This window comes from Daktulosphaira vitifoliae, unplaced genomic scaffold (assembly GCF_025091365.1).
Source record: "Daktulosphaira vitifoliae isolate Bord-2020 unplaced genomic scaffold, ASM2509136v1 Scaffold_1, whole genome shotgun sequence".
Taxonomy (NCBI): domain Eukaryota; kingdom Metazoa; phylum Arthropoda; class Insecta; order Hemiptera; family Phylloxeridae; genus Daktulosphaira; species Daktulosphaira vitifoliae.
In genome coordinates, this window is record NW_026099572.1 from 84,858,872 (window position 1) to 84,874,470 (window position 15,599).

General features: G+C 34.2%; 2 protein-coding genes across 8 annotated transcripts in view; one reads left to right on the top strand and one right to left on the bottom strand.

Annotated features, from left to right (window-relative positions):
* LOC126894566 (uncharacterized) overlaps positions 1–15,599 on the bottom strand; it is a 129,313-nt gene that overhangs the window by 39,736 nt on the left and 73,978 nt on the right. The gene's annotated exons all lie outside the window — the stretch shown is intronic.
* LOC126894563 (uncharacterized) overlaps positions 4,346–15,599 on the top strand; it is a 226,991-nt gene continuing 215,737 nt past the window's right edge. Inside the window, exons 1-2 of one of the 2 annotated variants that reach the window (XM_050665673.1) lie at positions 4,405–4,597; positions 12,771–12,948. In XM_050665673.1, the coding sequence (XP_050521630.1) occupies positions 4,514–4,597; positions 12,771–12,948 (262 nt within the window). In that variant the 5' untranslated portion in view covers positions 4,405–4,513. Of the gene's footprint in view, positions 4,598–12,770; positions 12,949–15,599 lie in introns of both variants that reach the window. The other variant, XM_050665675.1, reaches the window with a different exon arrangement.

A 15,599-nucleotide genomic window follows, 5' to 3' on the forward strand; every position in this document is an offset into this window, starting at 1 on the left:
GTCATTTCCCCGTGAGTCCGGCCAATCCACCTGTCGAGCCGGCTGGGTCCGATGAGGGACCTAGTCCACGCTCCCGCGGATTCCTCGTCGGCCAGTCGTTGGCGCCAACTGGACACGGTTACGCTCCGTAGCTGCAACCGGTTCTCCGCGCGAAGCGGTTGACCGTTGCTCGTATCCGTTGGCGCGTTCGACGGCCAACAAGTCCGCGGGCGGCAGAGAAGCCAGGATCCTGGCCGCCACTCCGGATACGGTGCGGTATGCGCACACCGTCCGGAGAGCGGCCCTCTTCAGGACCCGGTTCAACGCTTCTACGTTCTTGGGCGAGTACTCCAGTATACTCGCCCCGACCGGGGACCCGTAAAGGAGGACCGAGTGAACGACGCTAACTAGCAGTCGGCGTCGATGTTCCTTCGGTTCCCCGACATTCGGCATCAGTCCCGCCAGGCGGTCCATGACCTTCTGAGCCCGCTGGGCCGCACGTTCAATGTGCGGCCCGAACATCAACCTATCGTCGATGAGCAGGCCCAGATAGCTCATGGTCCGCTTCAGCGGGACATCAGTCCCCAGTACGGTGAGCCTAGGAGGAACGTACTTGTACTTTCGCGTGAACAAAACCGCTTCGGTTTTGTCCAGCGCTAGGCACAAGCCGGTCCCCTCCTGCTGTATCCAGTCAGTGACGGCGCACAGCGCACCGTTTGCCCGGAAACCAGCCTCCTCCGCCGAAGTGCCTTCCGCCACCACGAGCGTGTCGTCCGCGTAGCAGATTACACGTGTACCCCGTGGCAGCGGAACGCGGAACACCGCGTTGTACGCGATGTTCCACAGCAAGGGCCCGAGAACCGAACCTTGCGGGATGCCTCCCGTTACGGTTTTGGTTCTGGGCCCTGCGGCACTCGCATACTCGATGACCCGGTCGCTGAAATACGACCGGATCATTCGGCGGAGGTACGGAGGCACCCGGAACGCTTCCAACGCTCCGAGGATGNTGGAACGCTTCCAGCGCTCCGAGGATGTGTGACCATCGCACGGAGTTGAAAGCGTTCCGGATGTCCAGGCTCACCGCAACGCAGAAGCCCGGTCCGTTCTCGGCCCTGACGGCAAATGCTGGATGTGGGAGGCCGCGTCGTCCGTCGACCACCCTTTCCTAAACCCGAACTGGCCGTCCGCCAGCCCACCGACCGTCGTCAGGTGGTGCTCTATGCGGGTGGCCAACAGCCGCTCGAGGATCTTCCCCACGTCGTCCANAGATTTTCCCCACGTCGTCCAGCATACAAAGAGGCCGGTACGACGAGGGGACTCCCTCGGGCTTGTCGCCTTTCCGCAAGAGCACCAACCTCGCCCTCTTCCACCGGGGCGGGATTTCACCCTTTTGGAGACACACGTTTAAAACGGTGTCTAACCACTGCGGCGCGAGGTCGTGGACGAGACCNGCCACTGCGGTGCGAAGTCGTGGACTAGACCTCACACCCGGTTCGGTATGCTGTCCGGACCGGGCGCGGTGTTTCTTCCCCGAACTCTCGCTACCGCAGCGGATATCTCCTCTAGGGTGAAATCCTCAACGGTCGCGTCATCTCCGACGGACGGCCAGTCTCCCAGGGGTGGGAGAGGCGGATGCGTCGGGAACAGCGCGTGGACCGTCTGTTCCAACGTCTCCGCCTCCAGTTGCCCCGAAGTCGGTGGGCCGCGCAGCTTGCGCATCACGACTCTATAGGGTTTCCCTCAGGGGTCGTGATCCACCGACTTCACGAGGTCGGCCCAGCAACGAGCCTTGCTACGCCTGATGGCGAGCTTCAACCGTTTCCGGGCCTCCCTCAGCAACTCCCTGGGATCCGGATTATCCGGATTGGGTACTGCCTGTCAACGCCTGTTGGACTGCGTCAGGGCTCTCCTCGCCCTGATGCAGTCGCTTCTCAGGGCAGACACCTCCTCGTTCCACCAGTGAACGGGAGGTCCCCGAGTAGGTGGTGGACGCTTTCTGGGGAGTGCAAAGTCGTAACGACTTCGACTGTCCAGCTCTTCCGCCACCTCGCCCGCGGAGACCAGTCGATCGGGCGGAGTGAGCGCTGTCCATCGGGCGATCAATAGACCGGCCGCGAATAGATCGCCGCTCTCCCGGACCGGTCCAAGTACCACCCCGGGGCGTCCTTGATCAGTCCGACAAACGGTTCCGAGATTACGCACACGTCGATGCGCATCTCGTATACCGCCTGTCGGACCAGATCCTGCGCCGCCCTACAATGGTTGAGGTTCATTTGAAGGAACCTCATCCACTGGTGGGCGGCGCACAGGACGCCTTAGGGGTCCCTTGGACCGCCGAGGCATTTTTCGCCTCCTGGAGTCCCGTCTGGGGTCCACGATCCGCGTCGGGTCCTTAGTGAACCTGATGTTGGGAGGCCGGGAGTCGTGGAGGCTCGTCCAGGCGTTGGCCGAATCCGTCCTGAAAAGGAAGGAGGAAGCTGAACGCCTGAGGCAGCGGCAGCCGCGCCGCCCGGTGCAGGAGGACCTAAGGCGCTGGTTTAGGCCGGTGCCTTAGGTATTCGTGTTTATGTATTATGTGTTTGTGAGTTTTTTTTTTTGCCACCTTCGCAAAGTCCTGCCTCCACCTCCATGTGGTGCAACCCGGGCAACGGATCCTGACTTTTGGGATCCGGCTAACGGGGGAGGTCACACCACGTTGTGAGTTTTAGAGACGGCGTGGGCCACCCTGAGGTAATGCCTAATGGTATTTCCGGGGCGGTCCACATGTAGGCCTGTCGTGAAAAAAAAAAAAAAAAGGATTTACTCCCCTCTCCGTTTCGCTGCGCTACAGTGTCGGCGTGATCGGGCTCTACGGGGCTACGAAACGTCGGCACGGGCGCAGTTTACAGATATATGGCAACGCAACCAGTCTAGTTAGCCACTCACTGCCCGGAGGGACTGGCTATGAAGGCAGCCCCCTCAGAAAATTATTTTATATGAATAATGGCGAATATGGAGGAAAAGGTTACTGCATCAGGGGATTCGGATGCCCCAGTACCGGTGGTTGGTGGGGGGTGTACCCACCAGGTGTCGTTATCAAACGAATACACAGTAAATGCAGGAGTGTTGAGGCAAGCTCCTGCAGCCAACCACGGAGTTGGTACTGCGACTGCAGGGAGTGGTGGCGACCAAGCCACTCCCACCGGTGAAACAGCCGGGAGGTCATTGGCGTCGGAAGACTTGGAAACTCTGGATAACGGATGCACTTTTGTTNGACTTGGAGACTCTGGATAACGGATGCACTTTTGTTAATGCGGATACACCGCTGGATGCCCCAGCCAAGCCCTTCATTGTTGTGAGGCTGCGGAAGGCGTCGAGGGGTGGATCACCTAAGGCGGCACAGGTTGGGAAAGCAGCGGGGTCGGCGGACGACGTAGTGGCCAGTCTTGGGGAGGACGAGGATCCTCTTCACCATCACCACGGTGGTGGGGTGGGTGTGTGAAACGGAGAGGACTTAGAATTCCCTTTTTCACCCTATTGTCGTGGCACAGTGAGAATATGGCATATTTGGGACAAATATAGATGATATATGTGTGATAATATTGACTAAAATCACTATCATAAAAAACGGTTCCATGCAAATTTGTACATTGTGTTTAATTTTAAGAAATTAGTAGATTATTCCAAAAGCGACATAAACTCCTATTTCCTTATATATAACATGATTGATTATCTTTGATTTATAAGTGTAACAGTATATTAAATTTCTTTGAATTTGACTTTGATGTTTGTTTTAAGTCCAGAGGTAATTTTTTTTTAATATTGTAAATTATATAAGCTTTAATTTAAGGTAAATGTGTCGAAAAATATTTCGAATACTAGGAATGACAACTGTTTTCTCATATTGTGTATTGCATCACAAATCATATATCTATTAATACAGCAGAAAGTTACATAAAAAAATGATCAATAAAATAAATCAAAATAAATTATTTACTTCTATATTTTAGTTAAGTAGAATAGTTGAACAAATGTGCAAAAACCATGTGGTTTTGTAAATTAATAAAAACCAAAAATAATTTATTTCGATTTTTTTTAGTTAAAGAGATAATTTATTATAACTAATTATTGAAAAATGTAGTAGCAATTTTAATAAATCAACTGCAAAACGTCAAAGCTTGTTAATTTATTAACTTAAATTTCAGTTTTCAATGACATTTGAAACAAAAGAAAACATGTTCTTACTAGTATTATTAGTACAATGATGGCATTAAAATAATTATATAAAAACTATTTACTACGCCTTTTTCAATAAATAAAATGTTTACTTATTTTTAAATAAGAATTTTTATATATTAAAGACAACATTAAATTATTAAACGATTTTATTGCTATTTTAAAAATACTTTTTTTAATTTTTTTTTTTTTTAATGACTTTTTTTTAATACTTAAACAACATAGTATTGTTATAAAATAATTAAAATTCTATAAATCTATCATTTCAACAGTTTTACTTATAAGTTTTATTCGAATACGTCAATTTATCAAACCAATAATGTATATCTTCTTTTTCATTATGATGTATCTAGCGAGTAGTTTATCAAACGCATTTCTTTTCACTGTCCCACCATTCGACGAGGTAAAATTATATTATTTAATTTTTAATAATAGTAAATTGTAAAATTTTTTCTAATTAAAAAATTCATTTTGAGAAATATCAGAATGTTTATTAATAAGTAGATTATTTTTTATTTTATCTTAAATAAATATAACATTTTTACACAACGTAACAAATTTAATTCAAATTTGATTTTAGAATAAAAAAAGTTGCTATAGTTTTATTCGAGGATTAATATCTCATGAAAATGAGATATTGAGTTATTAATTCGATAATTAAAATGTAGCTCCCGCTTTAATTTTTAACTATGGTTACCATACAAAATAATAAAATAGTTAGCGGGTTTTTATTTTTTATTTTTTTGTTATAATTTAAAATAACAAAATAAAAATAAAGTTTAAAAAAATTAAAAAAACACGTTGTTAAAGCACGTTGAACTAAAAAATTCAAAATAATTTTTAAAACAATAATGAACGAAAAATATTAGAATTATTATTATAAAAGCGTCGGGCGTTCAATATACAAAAAATATTGTACAAGGCACCCACGCTTTTATCACAATAATACTAGTATTTTTGATTAATTATTGTTTTAAGCTTATTTTAAAAATTATTTTAAACTTTTTAGTGCGATGTGCTTTAAAAGCGTGTATTTTTAGTTTTTTTTAACTATAATTATTTTTTACTTTTTAGTTTCATGATATAATAGTAGTTACTATCAATATCATGGTTGTAACGGGTAACGGGAAAACAGGGTTCGATTCCGGGGAGGGACTCTATGAAACGGATACCACATTCAAGGAAAGCATCAGGCGCGTAAATTACCCACTCACGGAACATGGAGGTAGTGACGAAAAATGTACATGTATACATGTAAAGGGACTTAAGTATGTAAACGTAACATGCATGAGGTATAGCCGTGTTTTGTGGGCGGGCGTGGCGGGGGGAACATTATACACGAGGCATATACGGCGGCAGAGGCGTCGGCTGTAGGAATATTTAAATGAATATTATCATATACGTATTTATAAATATTAATATATATATGTATATATATATATATATTAATATTAGCAGCGATGGTAAGAATATATAATCTTCGCACAATATCGCGGCACATTCGTTGGCGTCGACGACGCGATGTCCGGCGTGATCCTCGGGCGTCAAAAGGTTAGCAGCGTAGATGACGACAGTGCACGAGTGAGGATCGGTTTGTTGACGTCACTTTGACAACGAGAAGAAGACTACGGTATCATTAACGGCGGGACGTCGTAGGCCGTGCGGCACTTGCTGGACTTTGCACTGCGACGTAAAACGACGCGAGGCCGTTGTTTGAGTGTTCCTTTAATTGAAAGTTGAAAGGATAACACGACAAGAAGTAGACAGAATATGGAATATTATTAATATTTCTATATAAGCATATTATACAAAACATAAGATGTTATTAAAATTAATGTTAGTAACACTTAACTAGACTAAAATATATACATGATTACATGAACTTATAATTTAGCATTAACGTAAAATAACAAAATAAAGACGACCTTTAGATCCAATAAATGATAGTGACCTGGTTATGGCTGGATTGCGAGTTACAAGACTTGTTGCAGAAAGCGTTCCACAGCGTGGAAAAGTTATCGTCTCGGCGATGGCGAATTTTCGGCGTATGCGAAGGTAGGCGCGTATACCTCTTTGCGGTGCTTCAAAATAGCACAAAATAATAAAAAAAAAGAAAATGAACTGATGATATATCATTCAATTCAATATTGACGATATTAGACCGAGCGTTTTAATTGCTAATAGAAATACTAATGACGCGTTTTAAAGAGTCGCATGGAACTCGTTTTAATTATTTTATCAGCGGTCAATCACATCTTGATGGGGCGGTCACAAACAAGGTACCATATAACTGTATACGCAACAGCCGTGTCAATCACAATAAATATTTGTTATATATATATATATATATAATTGATGACAAGCGCGCCTCTACGTGTTGGAAAATATTGTTGTCTACGATTGGTGAGCGGGGTGGGGTGAATGCGTTACGACCGTCTAGTCTCAAGGCCGTAGACACGTGCCGCGTGGAAAGTTACAAACATCCCACAACATACAAGTGAAACTAATATAAGCTTGTTAATAAATGGTTGTGATTATAAGATGTATGGGTTCTGCGGTCCGACGGTTTAGAACTACGAAGACAAGTAAATTTAAATACAATAAATGCAATACGTCTTTGCTTAGGTGTAATAAAATATAGTTTGGTTGACATCTAATAATATACACAATGGCAACGAAACGGCAAGTCAGTTTACGAATATCTGTGATAGTTCTTAACTTGTATAGTAGAAATCATGTTAGGTTATTAAAAAATTTCTTTAAGGCAGCGGAACGGCAAACCAATTCATGGATACCATGTAACGTGACTATGTACAAGACCTTAACCAATCAGTCTAATATAACATTCTATATTGTTGATACAATGAATGATCTATTGCTTTGTCGATATCTACTCAGATTTATAAACTCTAAATAATTGGGATAACATAATTTTACTAACTTCTTTTTTGATGGCTTGTGTAAAGATCATCGATAGTCAAAATGTTAAGTATAAAACTCTTTCTGAAATTGTACTAATTCGCACACACGAATATTCTATAATGTCTTTTTTTTATATAAATAAATAAAACCTCGACGTAAAAAAAATTATATATGAATATCGCTTAACACAAACGACAGAACAGGGTCGCGGCTAGTTAAGAGAAATAAACTGGATGAAAAAATTATGAATTCTTATTGAATTCAGAACTTCAAAAGTGAAGAAAGCCGCTCGTTGGCACGCTCGTTCGTTGGCTTGCAAGCTCTCTCTCTCTCTCTCTCTCTCTCTGATGTCTGATAAGAATTGAGACTTTTTTCTATTATTTTTAATTACCCTCATCATGGGATGTTGTCGTCAGTGCTTTTAGTGATTTTCAGTTTATTGTAGTAAATTGAACATTAAATGATTATTATTTTATGATAAGATTCATAGTATACAATTATCAATTTAGCAAGTATATACATATAAAATAAATAGTGTACAATAGAGTATATGTTATGATAGATAAATTAATTATTTGTTTCTATACAAGTAATATAAAATACAGGTTATAAATATTTCATTGATAAATGTAAGATGCGTATTGGGCATATTATGATAATTTTTAACAAAAAAAGAGCGATTTTAATTTAAATAGGAATTTTTCCAAAACTGATTCCAGTTTAAAAAACGGTAACATCAGTAGGGTCGCAACACAATTTGGACAGGCAATAGTTGGGACAAATATAGATGATTTATAGTTCTTTCATTTATATGTATAATATATGAGTACATTTTTGTTACTTATGAATAAATACACTGGACTACAATGAATTTTCATCAGAAGCCAGAATATACTTTTCTAAACCCATTTTTCACCGATTTAAAATTTACAATTAGTTTTTTTTGTATCACCAATTTTTGAGATTATTATTAATTAGTAAAAACGATTATTTATATATATAAAGAATAATAAATAAAAACAAATAAAATTGTTTGTAAGTTTATGTGAAAAGCTCAATATTATGCTAAAATCACTATTTTTTGTCATTTTTATCACAATGAATAATTTTAACAGAAGTCATAGTAATCATTTCAAATTAACTTTAAATGTTTAAAAATATTTTGCTATTGAATTATTCAGAACTTAATTAATTTTAATGATTTACTTTAACTAAAAAAAACACATAAAATGTTATTAAAAAAATCTACTCAATTAAGCGTATTCTAAAAATTGTTTGTAATTCATTGGTAATTCAAAATTCATTGGTAAAATCAGATAAAACGAAAAATCTTTTTTTTAGAAATGATTTATGAATCAACATATTAACAAAAAATTTGGAATATTATAGACTGGTAGTAACACACACAAATAGAGTTAAAAAATTAATGAATTACAAAGAAATATTATTTAATTTTGTAGTTGAAACCTATTAATATATCAAATCAAATTCAACAATAAATACTTTACAAATATTAGATATGAATTATTTTAATTGCTTGTATAGAGGAAGCTGGTTAAGCAAATTTTTATTTGATAAATGGTAATTTTTTCAATTTTTGAGGATAATATTTTTAACTTGATACTATTTGAAATCATTTGACGTATTGTTGAAAATATTGGTCAAATGAGAGCTTAATAAAATGAATGACAGTTACAAAAAAAAAAACACTTATAAAATAATTTTAATATATATAAGAAATTTCTTCTCCAGAGTTGAAACTACAGTAATGGGGTCCTCGATAATCATTAAATTTATTAAATCTAAATGAGATAAAAATCAAATGAGTTTTTTTTTCTAACTCAAAAAGAATTAAGAAAAAAATGCAAAAAGTTCATTGCTACAGGCGCGTTTGAATATTGTACTCAAAGCATGAGAGACACGAGTGTTGCCGACACGACAACTGTACGACGCATTCAACAGTCAATAAAAATGGCAATTTATGCTAGTTCATATTTCAAACTTTTTTTTTCTCAACTTAAAAGAAGCAAAAAAATTTAAATAAGTTTAACTTTATATGCTATGTCAATTTGATTTATATATAATATTTATGAAAATCAGTTAACTCTCCTTATAAGATATTTTAAAATAAAATAAAATATAAAAGCCAGAATTTTAACACAAAAATAGCATATTTTTAAACATGGTAGCCATTTTCACCATGAAGACAAACTTAAGTTCAACAATTTTTTTTATATTTAAGTATATTACATAAGCTTTAATTTATGATATATACAAAAAAGTCAGTGTTTCCGGAAAATTTTCAAAAGTTAATTTGAAAAAGTTAATTTTTTCTGGAAAAGTTACCATTTTAAATCTCACATTTGGGCATGTGAAAGGTCAGATTTACAAAAAAAAATATACCAAATGATAGGTAAATACCTAATATATCTATATATAAAAAAATTGTTTCTATTTATATATTTTTCAAAAAGTAATGGCAGTTTTGGGGAAAAAAAATTAAAACATTGCTAATTTTCGAAATTTTTTCAATTTTTTTTATTTAAAACTGCCTAAACTTATTTAATAATGAATAGATCAATATAATTATTTTTGTAGATGCATGATGTCCTTACCTATCATATGGTATGTTTTTTTTAGAAATCTGACACTTTACCTGCCCACAGGAAGGGTATTTAAAATGACAATATTTCACAAAAAATTAACGTTTTCAATATAACTTTTGAAAGTGTTCCGATAAGTCTGACACTTTTATATCCTAAATTAATGTTAATGTAATGTACTTTATTATGAAAAAAAATTAAATTATTGAATATAAATTTCATACAAAATTTAAAAAAACCCTGCACAGAGGAGTCGCAGCACAGTGGTGATGTGGCATAGTTGGATCAAGTATAATGATATCTGGGCATGATTAAAATCACTATAAAAAAAAAAAACGCGTCAATACAAATCTTTAGATAGTATTTAATTTAAAAAAAATGGTGGATTATTCCAAAAGCTACATGATGTGATATTTATTTATTAATATCCTGATTAAGATAAAGTATGTCGAATGAAAAAGGGATATAAATATTATTTCTCATAAAAAAATTATATTAATCCACACATTTATCAAAAAGTTATAGCATTCTAAAGTTAAAAATATAAAAAAGAATTTTTTTACAAAAATCGTTTTTTTTTTTATTATCTTAATGTCTGTTTTCACCGTGAAGACAAAAAAAAGTCCGAATTTTTTTTTTCCATAATAAAGTTTATTACATTAGCTTTCAATAAGATATATATATGTTGGGTAGAGTGTGGCACTCGTGTATAACCGGTTCGAACGTGTTCATGATACGTGCAGCCGTCGTTACTTCCTCCGCGAACGACACAAACTTTTTTGTACGTAAACAGTACACTTGTCTAGCACTTCTAGTAATCGGCATACGTACAATTAGTAATTGCTTGCCTTGTAGTCTTTACTGATTTTGTTCAGTTAGTTTCCGATCAATAATTTTGCCACAGTTTCAATTTTTCTCAAGCCGACATAAGATTAGTTATTAATTTATTATCATTTTGTAATTGTATTATATCATAAGATTAATATTGTTTTCGTATGTAAGTTATCCCCCCTTTCCCTTTACTTTTAAGAATTTCATTTGCAAAACAGTAAATATATTACTTATTTTATATATTCATAAACAGGTGTACCTATTTACTTATCCCCTTTTTATTTTATTTTATTTTTCGTTTTATTTGTTACAAAATAAACAACGCTACCGCACAGTAACAGGCCACTCCCCTTTAATATTAGGGGGCTGTTTGTCACAATATATAAAAGTTATAGACTTTCAGAAATACTTTCAAAAATTAAATTAAAAAGTCAAATTTTTGTGAAAAAGTTGTCATTTGAAATCCCGTCTGTGGGCAGGTAAGGGTCAAATTTATAAAAAAAAAGTACCAAATGATAAGTAAAGACTTCAAGCATCTAAAACAAAAAACTTATATTGATTTGTTCATTATTAAGAAAGTTATTACAGTTTTAAGTAAAAAACTTGAAAAAATTTCGAAATTTGGCAGTTTTAAAATTTATACATTTTATGGATTTTTCACCCATTTACGGGGATCAAGGAAAATTTTTTCGATTTTTTAGGTTAATGCCTTTAACTAGATACGATTTGTATTCTTATGATCGTTGAAAGAAATCGGTTCAGTGAGAACTGAGAAAAAGTGGTAACAATAAAAAAAACCCCAGCACAGTGGGAACATATGGGTCCAATATAGATTTAATCTGACAGTATTTTAATCACTATCATAAGAAACGCCTCGATGCAAATCTGTATATAGTGTTTAATTCTTAGAAATTGGTGAATAGTTACAAAAGCAACATCAACTTCTATTTCCTTAATTATATCCAGATTAGTAATTCTTTTACTCATATATTATATAATTTTTATAATTAATTGTTTTCAAATTATTATTGATTTTTAATATGTTAAAATTAATAATTTTAAACCTACTTTTTTTGTCCATTAAAGTGAAAGTTTATAATAAAAAAGATATCATGAATTTATTAAAATAACTTTAGCTAAAATTGTAATCATTAAATAGAAAAAATGGTATTGTTAAAATTAATATGCATTCAGAAAATTTTTCAATTACTATTTACAGTAAATTTTTCATTTCATCCATTGTTAAATTCAGGTGAAACTAAAAATCTTTTTAGCTTTGATGAGAAGCTGAGAAGGTATTGCTAAGGTTTTACTATGATGTGTTTTTTTTTGTGTCTGTTACCACTTTTTCTCAGCTCTCACCGAACGGATTTCTTTCAACGATACGTCAAAAGATCACAAATCGTATCTAGTCAAAGACATTACCCTTAATAATTGAAAAAATTTTCCTCGTTCCTCGTAAATGGAGGAAACCTCCAAAAAAGTTACAAATTTAAAAATCGCTAATTTTCGAAATTTTTTCAATTTTTTTTGCTAAAAACTGCCGTAAATTTTTCAAAAAAAAACATATCAATATATTTTTTTTTATAGATGTTTGATGTTTTTACCTATCATTTGTTATAATTTTTTTGTAAATTTGACCCCTTATCTGCCTACAGGGAGGGATTTAAAATGACAATTTTTTCACAAAAAATTAACTTTTTCAACTTAACTTTTGAAAATGTTCCGGAAGGTCTGACACTTTTATATATATCTTAAATTGAAGCTAATGTAATATACTTTAATTTGAAGAAAAAAATTTTACTTCTGGACTTGTCTTCGTGGTGAAAATGGCTACCGAATGATATCAAATGAAAGGGAAATATCTAAGGTTTTAGTATAAAAAAATATTATGTTGATTTGTTAATTTTTTAAAAAGTTACGGAAGAAAAAAAAGTGAAAAAAAATGACAAAATTTATTGATTTTTAAATTTTTAATTATTTATAGATTTCCCCTATTTGCGGGGAACGAGGGAAAATTTTTCAAATTTTAAGGGTAATGTCTTCAACTAGATACGATTTTCGATCTTTTGACGTATTGTTGAAAGAAATCGGTCCAGTGAGAGCTGAAAAAAAGTGGTGACAAAAAAAAAAAAAAAGTGTTTATCACTGTTTTGTCTAAAAATTTTAATTCATTTTAATATTAAATCTAAATTCTCATAAATCAATTGTTTAATTTAGAACTCAAAATTGACTGATACATCTGAGACTGAATTAAAACATATTTTTCAAAAAAGTAAATGCCATGATGAAGGTATCGACTTTGTTCGATTTAAAAACCTTTTGCTTAATTTTAACTTTTTACACAAGTATGATGAACATGAAATTGAATATTTATTCATCGAAGTAGTTGGAGAAAGTAAGTAAAAATCTAATTATAAGAATAAAATTACATTTTATTTTCAACAAGTACTATTATAACTGATAAATTTAATATATTTGCATATATTTTAATTGTATCGTTCAAAGTAATCTGTACAATAACATTTTGGTTTGAGATAGTGGTTAAAGTGGGAATAATTAGAATGAGGAATTATAGTTCCTAAAAAATGAGGATTGTTCCTGAACAACAACGAATTGTCTGTCCCCAGAGGTTAAAAATTATATTGATCATAATAAGCAAATATACATAATTAATTAAAAAAAAATATCTCAATGAAGGAATACATTAGAACTTACCTATAATTTTTGTTACTTCGTTAAAAGTCAACTAGAAATGAATATTGTACAAAACATCACATAGTCCGAATCAAAATTTTAATTTATTATGGAAATAAATGAAAAATAGTTTTTTTAAATATTTTTACCATAACAGTATCAAGTTGAGATAAAAATATTAACCAATTTAGGTAGGTATCTACATATAAATATATGAAATGTCAAATATAGTAATATAGTTTATAAAATATTCAACAAACTAAAAATATATCAACACCATAGTAGGTTATATTAATATAACAAATGTTTATATCACCTTAAATTTTTATATCTATCACTTTGTAAACCTTAATATAATAAATTTGTAAGTATCATGTATAGTCATAAATTAATTACATGGTTTCTTAAGCTTAAATTAAAGAATTAATTAATTAAACTTTTGAATAATACAAAAACAAACAAATCACAAAAATTATATCATGGTCGGCCTTGCTCCAAGTATTTATATTACTATGGTCCTACCATAAAATTCTTTTCATTTCATAATTTAAGTTCTTCTACAAATATTTTCTTTTAACAGTTTTGAAATTTTAATCATTCGAATAAATTTCTTATATTTACGATTTCCACTCTTCAGTGCTAAAAATTAGAGCGTCCCTTCATTATTTTTGGACTCGACTTAAAAGGGAAGGCTATATTGTACTCAAAATAAGAAGGGGGACTCCGCCCCCTTTCATCCACCCACACTTTAACTAATGATTTGAGATTATATCTTGCAATGTTTACGGTTTAAAGCTGATAAATACATGTAACCTTTATTTATGAATATTAAGAATTAATTTATTACAATCAATACAATTTTATTGTAATATTTATATTTTACAATAAAATTCGTGATGGGGATTCTGCGTTTTATTAAAAAAAAAAAATAAAGTGAATTAAAATTTTTTTTTTTTTTGTAAAATTCTAATTCACAGTTTATTTAAAACATTAAAATTTATTTTGTGTGGTTATGTCACGTCAGCTTCTCACTTCATAATTAAAGATGTAAAAAAACTCACATAACAATCCGTCGTTATATTATATCATTTACAATAAATACAATCTTAATCTACGTTTCCATAATACACAAAAACCAAAATAAGTCGTTTCAAATTTTAATGGTTTGTTTTGTTTTTAATATAATTAGATGAGAAAAAATAAATGCTTTTGTAACGCATGTAAAACTTATATTACACACAATTCTAGATGTTATGCTTTTAATTTAATTATTGTGTTCATTATTGGCACAATTACAATTATAACATATTTCTGTCATTTTAGATGAGTTCTTGAATAGGAGGAGGACACCTTTTATCCTTAAATTACTTCTTATTTAATAATTACTAAAATATTTAAATTTAATATTTTTGTTCTTGAATAATGATAAATTTTGAATAAATTTACAGAATTAATCGTTGGGTAGAGTGTGGCAATAGTTGATACCCGTCCTCATGCATTTTGTGGTGCTCGTGTATGACCGGTTCGGACGTGTTCGTGCCTCGTTCGGCCATCGTTCCTTCCTCAGCGAGCGTCATGGTCTGTTTTATACTCACACAGTATAAACGTCTCGCACCTCTTATAATCGGCATCCGTACAATTATTATTCGCTCTCCTCATAGTCTTTTTGAATTTGTATATTATTAGCTTACGTTCATTATAAGTTACTTTGCCTTTCTCTCCGATCTCTTCAAGCCATCTAGTCATCAGATAAGTTATTTATTTATTTTCATTTTGATATTGTAATAATTCAAAAATAACAAAGGTGTTCGGGTATTTTTGACCAAGGTTGGATATTTGGGGATTTGGTCAATTAGTGAGCAACGAGGTTCCATCGGGGTTGTAGAGTCCGAGGGTTTAGAACAATAAAGACAAGTAGATATAAAAAGTAAAAATTAAGGATCCTCTTATAGAAATATGATAAATGACCCAAATAGTAACTACCTGTATTAATATACTGAGGCAACGAAGAGGCGGTGGCCATCTCACGAATACCATATAATGTGATTATGTATAAGATCCGAACTATTTAATAATAATTAATTGAAGTTTAATGATTAATATAATTATTTGATCTATTGCTTTATCGTTCTATACTCAGATTATTAATTCTAAATAATTGAGTTATAAGATAAATTAAGTATTGACTCTTATTGATATGAAGTCTTGCCTGAAGATTTTTCTTTGTTCTTATAATAACTTTTAACAATATTAGGTAATAACAAAATAATACGAACTCAAATGTTTAGTTCATAAATTAACACGTAAGAATTTTGACAATGATGATTACGAACTTAACGTATCGATGTCTAG